Raw genomic sequence first — 17023 nt, 5'->3', positions numbered from 1 at the left:
GCCTGTACGAGCATCTTGCTCAGCATAAGAAAATCCATACTGGAGAGAAACCTTATGAATGTAATGAGTGTGGCAAAGCTTTTACGAGGCATCAGAAAATACATGTGAAAAGAAAGAGTATAAACTATATCATGTGTGGTGGTGCTTTTATTCAAAGTTTAAGCTTTGGGTGTCATGGAAGAACTCAAAATGGAAGGAAACCTTACAGATAAAATAAGCAAGTGATCAAGCCTTACGCAACATCAGAGATTCCATCCTGGAGAGGAACCATGTGAAACTAATGTATGTGGCAATGCTTGTAACCAGGGCTCACATCTCACCTGATATCAGAATATAAATCTCTGAAAGCACACAAATGGAATGTATGGCAAGGCTTATCCAAAGCTTATACCTTGTGGAACATAATTCTTTCTGGAGAGAAATCTTACAAATGTAATGAGTGTGATCAGACTTTTAAAAATGTACAACTTTGGGGAGGGGATTAAAATAGGCAAATAGGATTAAGAGGTACAGACTTCCAGTAATTAAAAAAATGTGTGGTCTTGAAAGAATTCACATGAAAATCATACAAATGTGTCAAGATATTTACCTCAGGAAACACAGAATTTATACTGGACAGAAACATTACATGTGTAATGAAGGTGATAATTGTTTAGCCAATTCTCAGTGGACTACAATACGAAAATTCACACTAGGGGAAACTAGGTCTATTTGGAGGATTAGCCAATCTTAGGTGTTAAATTCCACAGAAAATTAAAATTATTTAATGTGTTTCAATGGAATAAGTATATCTATAGAAAGACCTAATCATCTTCTGTTTAAATTTTTTTAAGATTTTATTTTCCTGTCTACACCCAATGTGGAGCTCAAACTCACAACCCCAAGATGAAGTCCCATGTTGTTCTGACTGAGCCAGAAAGACACCCCTATAGCTGTTTTTTACTCAATTATTTGAGGTTTCTTGAGGCTACGTTATTATTGATGACTCATAACCTCAAGTTTGGAATCCACTGATGTTATACTCTTACTAAATACATTTCACTTGTCAACCATGGTGGTCTCAGAGAAAGCATCGGTAAGGTTAAAGGAACCTATTTCATTAGGTGGCACTTAGTCATAGGTATATACCCTGGAAAAATAGGATGCTAATTTTAAGATACATTATAGTATAAATCTGAGACAATGGGAAGTGTTAGGGAATAGATCTAAAACTATTATCTAATTTTCCATGTTTCCTATGGTCATGAGTATTTCTCTAGATTTGTTGATATGATTGAGAGCCTTTGTTGATTATTATAGGAAAGGATTACTCTGTCAGATCATCATGAAACGGTAGGTTGGGAAATTGAAAGAATTACAGTTTCATGTGGCAATGATAGGTTACTAGGGATGGCATTTGGATAGAGAAAATGGAGGGGGAATGATGGTCTCTCCCTCTTTTGAAAGGTAATAGTTGTATTTCATGGATGAATAAAAATTACTCTTATTTTTGGAAACTGAAGAGAAAGTTGTAGAGAACATTTTAATCAAAAGAACCAAAGTAGGCGTGCATAGGTGGCTCAGTAGGTTGTGTCTGACTCAATTTCAGCTCAAGGTTTTGGGATCAACCTCTACATTGGGCTCTCTGCTGAATGTAGATCCTGCTTAAGATTCTCTCTCTCAGCCCCTCTTGCCTACTCATGCTCTCTCTAAAAAATAAAAAAAGAAAAACGCAAAAGTAGTATGCTTGTGAAGGTCTCAAATTTGGCCACTGAAATTGCATTTTGATACCATTTGATTTAGGATATCCTATTTCTCATATCTAAGTAACTAAAATATGAGTATGAGCTTTTGTGTAACCCTAAGTAAATCATGTGCCTTTTATTAGCCCAGGTGCATCACACTTCACTGGGGCATTTCATAATGAACACTAATAATACATCCTTGTGCTCTCTAGGTTGAATGTCATCCACAACATTTTTTTTTTCATGTTAGATTCAAACCTACAGTTTTGGAAATACATATTCATAAGTTGAATTTGAGTTACATACTCCATAGTATATCTCATATTATTTTTGTGGCTGTAGTGAAAATACCATAGCAATGCAATCTCAAACTCTCACCCTCTAAAGTCTGCCTCCTATTCATGAATATACTCCATATGATTATATTTCTGCACGCTTTTGTGCTGAAATGAGGCCCATGTGTTGTACTATTAACATTAAGTGAAAGTAGAAAAGTAGCAGGCATATGAAAAGTATTGGGAAATAGAAAAATTAAGAAGTAAGGGTAAAGATACTGTAAGAAGTCAGAAGAAGTAAGAAGATACTATAAGAAGTAAGGATAAAGGCACAATCTATATTTTGTGCTGGAGTACTCAGGGACATAATTTGAAAAGATAAATCTTCATGAGTTTACTCTCAAGAATGAGCAACACAATGGGAATCTTGTTTGATAACTAGAAATCTCACATATTTACCCTCTAAAACATTTTTTTGCTTTTGTTTGCATTTGTGCTTACTCCACTGGGACAGGATGTTCGGATGTCAAGAATGATGACTCCGTTCACTCAAGTGTTCGGAGAATGTTGGTTATATAATGACGCTTTCTCGGGAGAGCAGGGCAGACTTCTCAAGTTCTGAAAATGGCTAGAGAAAGCAGGCAATGGTGACTACTTTGTTACGATGCATCCTGTGTGGGGCCAGGGTGATGGTACTCATTGACACTGTGAACTTAGAACTGCTGCGAAGGGAAGGGCCTCTCGGGCTTTATTATTAGCTTGCCCTGCCCAGATGAGCGGAATTAGTAAGAGGTAATGACGCTTCACGGGTACCATTAGTCGGGCATCAAGAGTAGAGTCAGACTCTTCAGTATAAAACTGAATGTTTACTTCTGACTGTCTTGGTTGGGAAAGACCACAATCTTCCTCATGCTAACTACCAACTTCTTTTTCCTGATGCACACATACTGTCCACTGCACAATATGATTGTGGAAAATGGTTGTGAAATACTGTTTAGACAAATTACCAAAGATATTTTTAGACTTGTGATGTCATGATTTTCTATTAAGTTACAGTCTAATATTAATACAGACTCAGAAGTGAGAGAATATTTCCCAACTACAAGCCTTTTATAGATCTCTCACTTTAAGGGAGAATGGAATGAATGGAATCTCAAAATCAGTCCTTCCATTTTTCTACCGAGATACTAGACAGGGAGTGCCTGGGTGGCTCAGTTGGCTAAGCATCCAACTCTTGATTTTTGTCTCAGGACATGATCTCATGGTTTGTGGGATGGAGTCCCAGGTCTTACTCCACACTGAGCATGGAAAAATGAACAAACTTTAAACAACTTTTTAAAAAGGTACTAGAATCAGAATATCTGTGATGAAACTTGGCAAATTAGTTTTACATTCAGGTAAATAAAATCAACTTAAATTCAAAGGAAATCTATAAGAAAACACTGAGGACTAATAACTTTTGACTTATTTGGAACACATATCATACTGGTCATGGGTTGCATGCAATATTATACTCTCCGGATAAAGAACAAAGTCTGCTGATAAAATCTCTCTCATCCCACAGTTATCCTTGACTACCTTGTCATTTAATATTAATAACAGGTATATTTAAATTTGGTCTGCGAAATGTTTACCATCTTTTTCTTTTACCTTCTGTTATTTAGGTGTGACTATGTAGTTTGAAAAGTCCCCAGTATCTTTAATTAATTAGTTAATTAATTTATTTAAAAGAGTACATGCAAGTGGGGGACTGGGGCAGAGGGATCTTAAGCAGGCTCCATGCTCACTGCAGAGCTGACACAGGTTTCAATCCCACAACCCTGGGATGTTGCCCTGAACCAAAATCAAGAGTCTGACGCTTGACTGAGCCACCTCACTGCCCCTCTAATATCCTTATCAAAATTACATTATTAAAATGTGTAGCTAATTGGGAAAAACCTCCCGGGATTATTTCCATGTAAATGAGACAAAACCTAATAAAAAAAAGGCCTTTGCCCCTCACCATTCATCCTTCTTGGTCCTACAGCGGCCATCCTGCTGTAAGGAGAGAGAGTGCTGAGTGCTAAGGGAGGTGGAACAGGCAGAGAACTGCCCAGGAGACCTGTCCCATCCCAACCTGCATCTCTGGGCTTCCTGTTATGTGAGAATGATAAACCACCTAGTTGTTTCAGCCACTGATTTCCAGGAGGACTGTCACAAATAAGAACTGTCCTACCTGACCAATGAGATTAATATTTGTATTGAGAGTAGAATGGAGCATTTGAGAGGGAATCTTGAATTTAACATTTTGTAGCTGCTACCAAAAGACTGAGGGGGAGGAGCCAAGATGGCAGAACAGCATGGAAGTTTTTTGTGTGTCTCACTTCCGTGAAATACAGCCAGACCAACACTAAACCATCCTGCACACCTAGAAAACTGATCTGAGGATTAACACAACAATGTACAACCTGAACCTCAGAATTCAGCAGGTACGCAGTGTGGAGAGGTGAACTTGGGGAGAGAGAAGCTGCGGAGGGCAGGGAGCCGCTTTTGCGTGTGGAGAGGATGGAGACAGGAGGGGAGAATACTGGAAAAGCACCACTCCCCAAAAGCAGAGGGAGAGAAAGTGGACAATTGGAAACAGCCACAGGAACTGAAGTAAAAAGGGAGAAAGGAGAAGGGAGAGGGTTTAAATTCCATTAAGACTGTAAACAGGCAGAGCGCAGAGTCTGCAACTCTGCAGCACGATACCTAGTGGTGCCCTGGTGGGAAGGATGAATCTCCAGGAGCAGAGTGGGGTCTGGGAGGAGTTCGGGCCACATGAAGAGAAGTGGTTCCACTGACGGGAGGACATTTGGTAGAGGCTGTGAGGCGACCTGGGCCCACCAGACCCCAGACAATGGCCTCATTCACTGATGCTGGACAAGGTCATTAAGGGTGAAGCCTGGTGCCAGATGTGTGCTGTGATTTTCCATTATCCCTGAAATGCTGCTGCTACACTGTCTCGTGAGCTTTTTCTGGGGCGGGCTGGCACCTGGCTGCAGTCTCTTGGCATGGGCAGCAGCATGGTCCTGTGAATGTTTCTGGGTGTGGCCAGCACCTGGCCATTGCTCGGTGAGACCCTCCACAAAGGGGCGGAACAGGTCAAAGCCACAGTCCCTCAGAAGTGGGAGGCTGGGGAAGGCAGCCACATCTGAGACAAAACTCAGGAGGGAGGTGCTGCCTGGGGCTTGGTCATGGACAGTGTGGAAACAGGCAGTGGACAGAAGCCAAAGACAAAGGACAGGTGGGTGATTGCTGACTGGGGAGAACAGAGTTCGATACTAGAGACTGGATAGCTGTGTGATGCCATTTTCACCGCTCCTGTGCATGCGCATATGCACCTACAAGCACCACAACCATCCACCCCAGTAGGCTAGCAGCGCCATCTAGAGGAGAAGGTAGCTGTTACTCTAAGCCCCGCCGAACTGAGCCAATCTCACTCTTCAAGAACATAAGTCTCGGGGCGCCTGGGTGGCGCAGTCGGTTAAGCGTCCGACTTCAGCCAGGTCACGATCTCACGGTCCGCGAGTTTGAGCCCCGCGTCAGGCTCTGGGCTGATGGCTCTGAGCCTGGAGCCTGTTTCCGATTCTGTGTCTCCCTCTCTCTCTGCCCCTCCCCCGTTCATGCTCTGTCTCTCTCTGTCCCAAAAATAAATAAAAAAAAAAAACGTTGAAAAAAAAAATTAAAAAAAAAAAAAACAACTTCTAAAAAAAAAAAAAAAAAAGAACATAAGTCTCACCACCTGTTTAGTTTATGGACTATAAAGCGCTTCATAGTTTGACTTCTAGGGGAAAACAAAGTAATTCATATTCCAGTCTGTTAGCTGGTCCAACTATTTAATTTTCTTTCTTTCTTTTTTCTCTTTTTCGTTTCTTGTCTTTTTCTTGAATACAGAAAGAGAAAAAATTCATTTTTATTTTGTATTTTTATTAAAAATATTTTTCCTTAATTTTTTCTATGTTTTTTACTTTTCTGTAAATTTTTAAAAGTTCTATTTTACTTCCATCATTTCATTTAGTCTACTTCAGTGTATTCATTTTTTTCAAATTTTCAAACGATTTCTTTCTTTTTTTTTTTCTTTCTATTTTTCCCCTTTTTACTCTAATCTATCAAGCCACTTTCAACACCCAGACCAAAACACAGCTAGGACCTGGCATCATTTATTTGATTTTTTTTCTGTGTGTTTGTTTTTAATTTTTAAATTTTAATACTTTAAAATTTTATTTTTTTAATTTTAATTTTTTCTACCTCATTAATTCCTTTTCTCCCTTCAAAATGTGGAAATGAAGGAATTCACCCCAAAAGAAAGAGCAGGAAGAAACGCCAGCCAGGGACTTAACCAACACAGACGCAATAAAGATGTCTGAACCAGAATTTAGAATCACAATAATAAGAATACTAGTTGGAGTCAAAAATAGACTAGAATCCCTTTCAGTGGAGATAAAAGAAGTAAAAGCTAGTCAGGATGAAATAATAAATGCTATAACCGAGCTGCAATCTCAAATGGATGCCGTGGCAGCAAGGATGGATGAGGCAGAACAGAGAATCAATGATACAGAGGACAAAGTGATGGAGAATAATGAAGCAGAAAAAAAAGAGATTAAGGCAAAAGAGCAGGATTTAAGAATTAGAGAAATCAGTGACTCATTAAAAAGGAACAACATCAGAATCAGAAGAGGAAGAGAGAGAAATAGGGGTAGAAGAGTTATGTGAGCAAATCATAGTGGAAAACTTTCCTAACCCGAGGAAAGACACAGACATCAAAATCCAGGAAGCACAGAAGACTCCCATTGGATTGAACAACAACCAACCATCAACAAGGCATATCATAGTCAAATTCAAAAGATACTCAGGCAAGGAGAGAATCATGAAAACAGCAAGGGAAAAAAGTCCTTAACCTACAAGGGAAGACAGATCAAGTTTGCAGAAGACCTATCCACAGAAACGTGGCAGGCCAGAAAGGAGTGGCAGAATATATACAATGTGCTGATTCAGAAAAATATGCAGCCAAGAACTCTCTACCCAGCAAGGCTGTCATTCAAAATGACAGGAGAGATAAGTTTCCCAGACAAACAAAAATGAAAGGAGTTAGTGACCACTAAACCAGCCCTGCAAGAAATTTTAAGGGGGACTCTCTGAGGGGAGAAAAGATGAATACATACATACATACATACATACATACATACATACATACCAAAAGCAACAAAGACTAGAAAGGACCAGAGAACACCACCAGAAACTCCAACTCTACAAGCAACATAGTGGCAATAAATTCATATCTTTCAGTACTCACTCTAAATGTCAATGGACTCAATGCTCCAATCAAAAGACATAGGGTAACAGAATGGATAAGAAAACAAGATCCATCTATATGCTGTTTACAAGAGACCCACTTTACATCTAAATACACCTTCAGATTGAAAGTAAGGGGATGGAGAACCAACTTTCATGCTAATAGTCAACAAAAGAAAGCCGGAGTAGCCATTCTTATATCAGACAATCTAGACTTTAAAATAGAGACTGTATCAAGAGATGAAGAAGGGCATTATATCATAATTAAGGGGTCTATCCACCAAGAAGACCTAACAATTGTAAACATTTATGCACCAAATGTGAGTGCACCCAAATATATAAATCAATTAATCACAAACATAAACATAACATACATAAAGAACATAACACAATGTTAACACAAACATAAAGAAACTCATTGACAGTAATACCATAATAGTAGGAGACTTCAACACCCCACTCACAGCAATGGACAGATGATCTAATTGCAAAATCAACAAGGAAACAATGGCTATGAATGACACACTGGACTAGATGGACTTAATATTTATATTCAGAACATTTCATCCTAAAGCAGCAGAACATACATTCTTCTCCAGTGCACATGGAACGTTCTCCAGAATAGACCACATAATGGGACACAAATCAGCCTTCAGCAAGTACAAAAAGATTGAGATCATACTGTGCATATTTTCAGACCACAACATGATGAAACTCGAAATCAAGCACAAGAAAAAATTTGGAAAGGTAACAAATACTTGGAGACAAAAGAACATCCTACTAAAGAATGAATGGGCCAACCAAGAAGCTAAGGAGGAAATTAAAAAGTATATGGAAGCCAATGAAAATGATAACACCACAACCCCAAACCTCTGGGACACAGCAAAGGCAGTCATAAGAGGAAAATATATAGCAATCCAGGCCCTCCTAAAGAAGGAAGAAAGATCTCAAATACACAACCTAGCCTTACGCCTTAAAGAGCTGGAAAAAGAACAGCAAATAAAACCCAAAACCAGCAGACGACAGGAAATAATAAAGATCAGAGCAGAAATTAATGCTATTGAAAAAACAACAACAAAAAAACAGTAGAACAGATCAATGAAACCAGGAGCTGGTTCTTTGAAAGAACTAACAAAATTGATAAACCCTAAGCCAGTTTGATCAAAAAGAAAAAGGAAAAGGACCCAAATAAATAAAATCCAGAATGAAAGAGAAGAGATCACAACCAACACAGCAGAAATAAAAACAATAATAAGAGAATATTATGAGCAATTATATGCCAATAAAATAGACAATCTGAAAGAAATGGACAAATTGCTAGAAACATATACCAAACTGAAACAGGAAGAAATAGGAAATTTGAACAGACCCATAACCAGTAAAGAAATCGATTTAGTAATGGAAAATCTCCTAAAAAACAAGGGTCCAGGGCCAGATGGCTTTCCAGGGGAATTCTACCAAACATTTAAGGTAGAGTTAACACCTATTCTCTTGAAGCTGTTCCAAAAATAGAAATGGAAGGAAAACTTCCAAACTCTTTCTATGAGGCCAGTATTACCTTGATTCCAAAACCAGACAGAGACCCCACTAAAAAGGAGAACTACAGACCAGTTTCCCTGATGAACATGGATACAAAAATCCTCAACAAGATATTACCCAACCAGCTCCAACAATACATTAAAAAAAGTATTCACCACGACCAAGTGGGATTTATACCTGAGAGGGAGGGCTGGTTCAATATCTGCAAAACAATTAACGTGATTCATCACATCAATAAAAGAAAGGACAAGAACCATATGATTCTCCCAATAGATGCAGAGAAACCATTCGACAAAATACAGCATCCTTTATTGATAAAAACTCTCAAGAAAGTAGGGATAGAAGGATCATACCTCGAGATCATAAAAGCCATATATGAATGACCCAACGCTAATATCAATGGGGAAAAACTGAAAGCTTTCCCCCTAAGGTCAGGAATAAGACAGGGATGTCCACTCTTGGCACTCTTATTCAACATAGTATTGGAAGCCTTAGCCTCTGCAATCAGACAACACAAAGAAATAAAAGGCAACCAAATCAGCCAGGAGGAGGCCAAACTTTCACTCTTCACGGATGACATGCTACTCTATATGGAAAACCCAAAAGATTCCACCAAAAAACTGCTAGAACTGATTCATGAATTCAGGAAAGTTGCAGGATAAAAAACCAATGCACAGAAATCGGTTGCATTCCTATTCACCAACAATGAAGCAAGAGAAAGAGAAATCAATGATTGATCCCCTTTACAAATGCACCAAAAAACATAAAATACCTAGGAATACAGGTAACCAAAGAGGTGAAAACTCTATACTCTGAAAGCTATAGAAAGCTTATGAAGGAAATTGAAGAAGACACAAAAAAAATGGAAAAAGATTCCATGCTCCTGGATAGGAAGAACAAATATTGTTAAAATGTTGATACTACCCAAAGCAATCTACATATTCAATGCAATCTGTATCAAAATAACACCAGTATTCTTCACAGAGCTAGAACAAATAACCCTAAAATTTGTATGGAACCAGAAAAGACCCCAAATAGCCAAAGCAATCTTGAAAAAGAAAACCAAAGAAGGAGGCATCACAATCCTGGACTTCAAGCTATACTACAAAGCTGTAATCATCAAGACAGTATGGTACTGGCACAAGAACAGACACTCAGATCAATGGAACAGAATAGAGAACACAGAAATGGACCCACAAACGTATGGCCAACTAAATTTTGACAAAGCAGGAAAGAATATCCAATGGAATAAAGACAGTCTCTTCAGCAAATGGTGCTGGGAAAACTGGACAGCAACATGCAGAAGAATTAACCTGGACCACTTTCCTATACTGTACACAAAAATAAACTCAAAATGGATGAAATACCTCAATGTAAGACAGGAAGCCATCAAAATCCTCGAGGAGAAAGCAGGCAAAAACCACTCTGATCTTGGCCACAGCAACTTCTTACTCAACACGTCTTCAGAGGCAAGGGAAACAAAAGCAAAAATGAACTACTGGGACCTCATCAAAATAAAAACCTTCTGCACAAAGAAGGTAACAATCAGCAAAACTAAAAGGCAACTGATGGAATGGGAGATGATATTTGCAAACGACATATCAGATAAAGCGTTAGTATCCAAAATCTAAAAAGAACTTCTCAAACTCCACACCCAAAAAACAAATAATCCAGTGAATAAATGGGCAAAAGACATGAATAGACACTTCTCCAAGGAAGACATCCAGATGGCCAACTGACACATGAAAAAATGCTCAACATAACTCATCATCAGGGAAATACAAATCAAAACCATCATGAGATACCACCTTACACCTGTCAGAATGGCTAACATGAACAACTCAGGCAACAACAGATGTTGGCAAGGATGCAGAGAAAGAGGATCTCTTTTGCATTGTTGGTGGGAATGCAATCTGGTGCAGCCACTCTGGAAAACAGTATGGAGGTTCCTCAAAAAACTAAAAATAGAACTACCCTATGACCCAGCAATTGCACGACGAGGCATTTATGCACGGGATAGAGGTGTGCTGTTTCGAAGGGACACATGCACCCCCATGTTTATAGCAGCACTATCAACAATAGTCAAAGTATGGAAAGAGCCCAAATGTCCATCGATGGATGAATGGATAAAGAAGATGTGGTATATATACACAATGGAATATTACTCAGCAATAAAAAAGAATGAAATCTTGCCATTTGCAACTACGTGGATGGAACTGGAGGGTATTATGCTAAGTGAAATTAGTCAGAGAAAGACAAAAATCATATGACTTCACTCATGTGAGGACATTAAGAGACAAAATGGATGAACATAGGGAAGGGAGACAGGAATAATATAAAAACAGAGAGTGGGACAAAAGAGAAGAGACTCATATGTGGAGATCAAACTGAGGGTTGCTGGAGGGGTTGTGGGAGGGGGGATGGGCTAAGTGGGTAAGGGGCATTAAGGAATCTATTCCTGATTTCATTGTTGCACTATATGCTAACAATTTGGATGTAAATTTTAAAAAATTAAAACTAAAATTAAAACAAAACAAATTTAATAACAAAATTCCCCAAAGGGCTTAAGATTGTATGTGATAGATCCAAAACCATGACCTGTTTGGAGAATGCACAGACCTATTTCTTTATGGCAGCCTTACCACTAATGAGAGAATACAGCAGTGGGGTGGGGTAATGAATTAATGGAAAGATAGTAAATTCCATTTGTCAAAACTGTCTGAGGGATTTGATCCCAGTACTTATTAAGATATATACTTTTCCTGTTGTCTATCCCTGAAGCCAGCCAGGGGTTTATTGCTACTTCACTTAAGAACGTGTATCAAGTAATATTTGGTGGGTATTTTACGCCTTAGTTGTTTCTTCAATGCCAATATCATCAAACAAATTTTTAACATCAAATGAGATACTGTACTTGCAAACTGAATACTAACAAAATCGCATATTTCATGTTTTCCTCATGAGTACAAGACCTACTAACTCCCATTTATTCCTAGTCTTACTCCTCCAGTCGAGACCAATATTGTGTCACCGTTGCCTAATATTTGACTACAAAATTGACTTTTCAGTATGTTTCATATCCCAATTTTATACTAACTTAGATGTCAAGATAATGTGACTATGTGTGAGGTTGGCAAACTTTTATGTAAGGAACATATAGTAAATATTTTATTCTTTGTAGGCCATACTGATTCTGTTACCACTCTTCCAGTATGCCCTTATTGGGTCAAAAGTTCCTAAATATGAGTGTGGCTGCATTCCAGTTACACTTCACGTAAAAAACAGACGTTAGGCTGTTTTTGGCTCATGTTCTGTAGGTGGCAGACTCCTGATCTACACAAAGGAATTAAGAGCACTAGAATTAGTAACTAGTGGACTGTTTAAGAAACTAACAGTCTAGCATATATGTTTATAGTATATGTAAAAGAAACCTATACTAATGGTAGCACAGGGCAGGAGTGGAGAACTGGAAGTCCATGTGGAAAGGAAGGGTCAGATGCTCTATATGAAGAAATATAAACTCACGTGAAGGTATACTGTGGTCAGCTGTACTGAATAACCCCTAAAGCAAACACACAAAAAATAATTACAGGCAACACCATTGAACCAAAGAAAAGGATTTAAAACAAAATCATCTGTAAAAATTGACTTATTTCAAAGAAAACAGAAAGAGAGGGAATAGAGCAAAGGAGACATCATGAAAGCAATAGCAAGATAATGTAAATCTATATAACAATATCTGTAAAAGGACATAGTCTAAAGGCCCCATTGAAAAGCAAACATTGTCACTGGTTGTTTTTTTGTTTTGTTTTTTGTTTTTTGTTTTTTTTATTTTTTAGTTTTATTTATTTGAGAGAGAGAGGTTGAAAGAGAATCTCAAGTAGGCTCTGTGCTGTCAGTTTAGACCCCAACATTGGGCTCAATTTCAGGAGCCACGAGATCATGATCTGAGCTGAAATCAAGAGTCTTAAACCTATAACCATGTGAGCCAACCAGGCGCCCCTGACAATTGGATTTTTTAAAGACAGACAAAAATATATTTCCTAGGGGAAATTCCCTTCAAAAATTAAGGACACAAAGTAAAATCCTGGACAAAAGATAAACATAAATGCTATTAAAAATAGAGTAGCTATATTAAGATCAAAGTTAATTAAAGACCAAATAACATGACCAGGGAGAATGAAATCTATTTCATAATCACAAAGCGGTACATTTACCAGAATGATATCAGAATCCTAATTAAGCCCTTGTTTTCACTACACAGAAATACACAAATACTCCCCATATTCATGTCAGACACTAGAATCATGATGGACATCCCGTAGTTCACGAACACACACACACACATACAGAAACATTACACACAGATCCAAACACTTGCCTATGCGCTACATTCAAATCCACAGCCATTTACGTTTACACACTCACACTCATAGACTCCGTAGCAAACTCACATTTGTGCGTGCACTCATCAAATACAAGCACACACTCACATTTACACACACTCGCCTGTACTCCCGCATTGCCAGTTCTGTGTATGGAATTACATTCAAAGAGTCTGCATGCACATGTGTGTCTCAACAATGTCCTCACATGTTGGAAGAATACAGGCATCTCCTGACCTTGGATGCCTGAAAATGGGGGGCACTTTCCACCTTTTTTTACTTCTTCCATACCTGCAACAACCCTGAAAGATGACATTTACCACATGCAGTATCTTAAACTGCTGTGAGCACTGCAGGGCGCCTGGGTGGCTCAGTCGGTTGAGCGTCCGACTTCGGCTCGGGTCACGATCTCACGGTATGTGGGTTCGAGCCCCGCGTCGGGCTCTGGGCTGATGGCTCAGAGCCTGGAGCTTGCTTCCAATTCTGTGTCTCCCTCTCTCTCTGCCCCTCCCCCGTTCATGCTGTGTCTCTCTCTGTCTCAAAAATAAATAAACGTTAAAAAAAAATTAAAAAAAAAATAATAAACTGCTGTGAGCACTGCAGGGGAAGGTGAATAGGACATATTTGGAAGGTTACAGGCGTGTGATAGAGTAGGGTCCAAATGAGGCCAGAGGGAGGGGGTTATAGGCAGTGTGCAGAGAGCACGGGAGCGCGGAGGAATAGATGGAAAACTCTTCAAAGGCATATGATGCCATAGTACTTGGTAAATATAGACAGATACAGAAAAGCAAGGGGGAAAGGCTAAAATGAACCCTGAAGTATGGGAACAGAGTCAGGGACATCAGTATGAGAGCAGTTAGCTGTAGGTAAGTAAATACAATGGGAAAGAGAAAACTAGATCTGTGTGAGGACAGGTAATTCCCAGGTCGTTCTACTCAGAGAGTCTAAGAGCACTGACATTCCAGTAGCAAGGAGAACACTCAGCACCCACATCTTGGTTTCTAACGCTATTCTCTAAAAAAAAAAAAAAAAAAGCTCCTTGGAGTTATGGCTGATTCTGTGGCAGGAGCAGGGAAAATACAAGATGAGCCTGGGGGATCTTGTAATGGCAGAATGTTAAGAGTAAGGAAGTAATAAAAAAAAAATGGGGACATATCAAAGGGATGTAATAGCCAAACCTGAAAGAGCTCCTGCCTCCTGTTACCAAATCTCTGATACCAACTGGGTGTCCTTCAATTCAATATAATTCTGAATTTATCTGGTGTTAGTAGAGACCCCACAAGTTAAGGACAAAGTCCTGCCTGGGACTGCCCCCACTTCAGACACCAGTCACAAGTCAGGCATTCCCAAATCTCCCACGCATCTCCAGCCAACTACAAATTTAAGGCTTCCTCTGATCCCCTCTTGTTCAATATTTGCAGGGAAGACTCACAGAACTCGGAAAGTGCTATATGTATGATAATCCTTGATAAAGTTATTTGGTATATTGGGACACAAAAAATGGAGGCCACCCCAGGTGCCCGACCCACATCACAAATCTAAACCAGCCTGCTCTTATGTGAAACATCAGCAAAGAAACCTAATATATACCAATCACAGACCTCTAACTCAGTTTCAGCTGGCCGACCTTATACTGGAAAATAGCAGTTCTGTTCTTCTAAGGAAATCCCTGACCTCCTAGCCAAACATACTCTGTTTCTGCACTGCCTCTTCTAAAAGTCAATCTTGCCCCAAATCCATCAGAAAGAGCACTCCATTCCCTGCATGGGAGGCTCTGTCCTCCCCAAATCAAGGGTTGTCTTCCCTGGAATAAAAGACAGCAAACTCGTTACTAAATTGTTTTAGTTTTGTCATTTCACGTGTTATTGTAAAGGATAGCAGTAAAGAGCCACATGAAGGCATCCACAGGGCAAAGTTTGGGAGGACTGCCCATACAGTAGCTTTTGTCCCCCACAAAGAAGCTCCCAGGAGCAACTCCAGGTGTTTAATCAGGGCTTCACTACCCAGACTCGGTTGATTAAATCATTGGCCACATGACTGAACTCAATCCCCAGTCAGCCTCCTTCCTCTCCCTAGGGGTTGGGCTGCTAAGCGTTTCCATCCAATCACATAGTTGGTCTTTCAGAGGTGTCCAGTCCCCCATTTTGAAGTTCTGTGGGGAACCCTTGCCCAGAGTTGCCTCCTTAGTGTAATAAGGACATGCCTACCACTTAGGAATTCTTAAAGGTTTCTGAAGCTCTGAGCCAGGAACCTGAGACAAAGACCAGGTGAGTGTGTGTGTGTGTTCATGTTTATTTTTGGGAGAAAGAGTGCATGCACGCACACAAGAGTGGGAGGGGCAGAGAGAGAGGGAGACACAGAATCCGAAGGAGTCTCCAGGTTCTGATCTATCAAAACAGAGCCCAATGGGGGGCTTGGACCCACAAGCTGTGAGACCATGACCTGAGCTGAAATTGAATGCTTCACTGATGGAGACACCCAGGCGCCCCCTGAGTGTACTTTATACCACAGCTTCCAATGACCAAAGCTTGAACAATCTAAGCAACTAAATAATTTGCAGAGCATTGAAGTATAACACAAGGTATAAAATAAGTATAAATGAGTTCATGCTGATATGAGGAACCAATTGAATAAACACATAAATGAAGGAGAAGTGACACAGCTTCCACACAGAAGAATGGCAGATAATAAATGGGGCTACTTAGCCCTCCAGGATGTGGAGCTTAGTTCAACAGCACACCCCTACCCTCAAGTACCATCGTCCCCCACCGCCCCCTCACTTGACTGTGGGCTGTGTTTAGAGTTTCCCAAAGAATAGAGTATGGAAAGGCATGCATGGTAATTTTACAGTGGAGGAGTCTGGTGAACATGACCTTAACTAACTGATCATGTTTAACATCATCCAAGGTAACTCGTGTTAATTGCATGAAACCTCTCAGACTGTATGCCATGATGAGATGTGATATTCTTCTCAAGAATCCATAAACCCAGTCTATTCAGGAGAACAACTTCAGGGGCGCTTGGGTGGCTCAGCTGGTCGAGCGACTGACTCTTGATTTCAGCTCAGGTCATGATCTCACAGTTAGTGGGATCAAGCCCCAGGTCAGGCCCTGCGCTGACCACATGGAGCCTGCTCAGGATTCTTTCTTTCCCTCTTTCTGCCCCTCTGTCCTCCCTATCAAATAAATAAACTTAAGGAAAAGAAAAAGAAAACGTCTGAGAAATTCAACTTTAGAGGCATTCTAAAATGTGAGGGACCAGTACACCTCAAACGTGTGATGAAAAACAAGGAAAGTGTGAGAACATGTCACTGAGCAGAGGAGACTGGGGGAGACAGGACAGTTCCATGTATGTGATATCCTGGGTTGGATGTTGATAGGGAAAAATGAACGTGTTAAAACAGGTGAAATGTAAATAAAGTCTGACTGTGACATACCGATGTTGGTTCCTTAGTTTTGACAAATGAACAATGATAAAGTTAAGATGGTAGTATTTAGGGTACTGGGTGAGCAACATTTTGGAACTCTCAATGTTATCTTTACAAATTTTCTGAAAATCTCAAGTTATTCCGAACTAAAATATTTATCTAAAAACACCTTGCAAGTGCTTATGATTTATTAACAATTAGATTAAAATATTTCTTTAAAAACATTTTTTAGAGTTTCGTTAGTTTAGAGAGAGAGAGAGAGAGAGAGAGAGAGAGAGAGAGAGAGAAGGGGTGGAACAGAGACAGAGCTGTCAGCACAGAGCCAGATGTGGGGCTCAAACTCACAAACTGCGAGGTTGT

General features: G+C 39.7%; 1 protein-coding gene across 1 annotated transcript in view; it reads left to right on the top strand.

The window, feature by feature from the left end:
- The window catches only part of LOC102967360 (zinc finger protein 850-like), a 53425-nt gene that overhangs the window by 10979 nt on the left and 25423 nt on the right, over positions 1-17023 (top strand). The window contains 1 exon segment of the mRNA XM_042970026.1: positions 1-210. Coding sequence (XP_042825960.1) covers positions 1-210 — 210 coding nt within the window.

Source organism: Panthera tigris, chromosome E2 (assembly GCF_018350195.1).
Source record: "Panthera tigris isolate Pti1 chromosome E2, P.tigris_Pti1_mat1.1, whole genome shotgun sequence".
In the NCBI taxonomy this organism is placed as follows: domain Eukaryota; kingdom Metazoa; phylum Chordata; class Mammalia; order Carnivora; family Felidae; genus Panthera; species Panthera tigris.
Note: the sequence above shows the minus strand (reverse complement) of the source record. Positions and strands in the feature narration are given on the sequence as shown.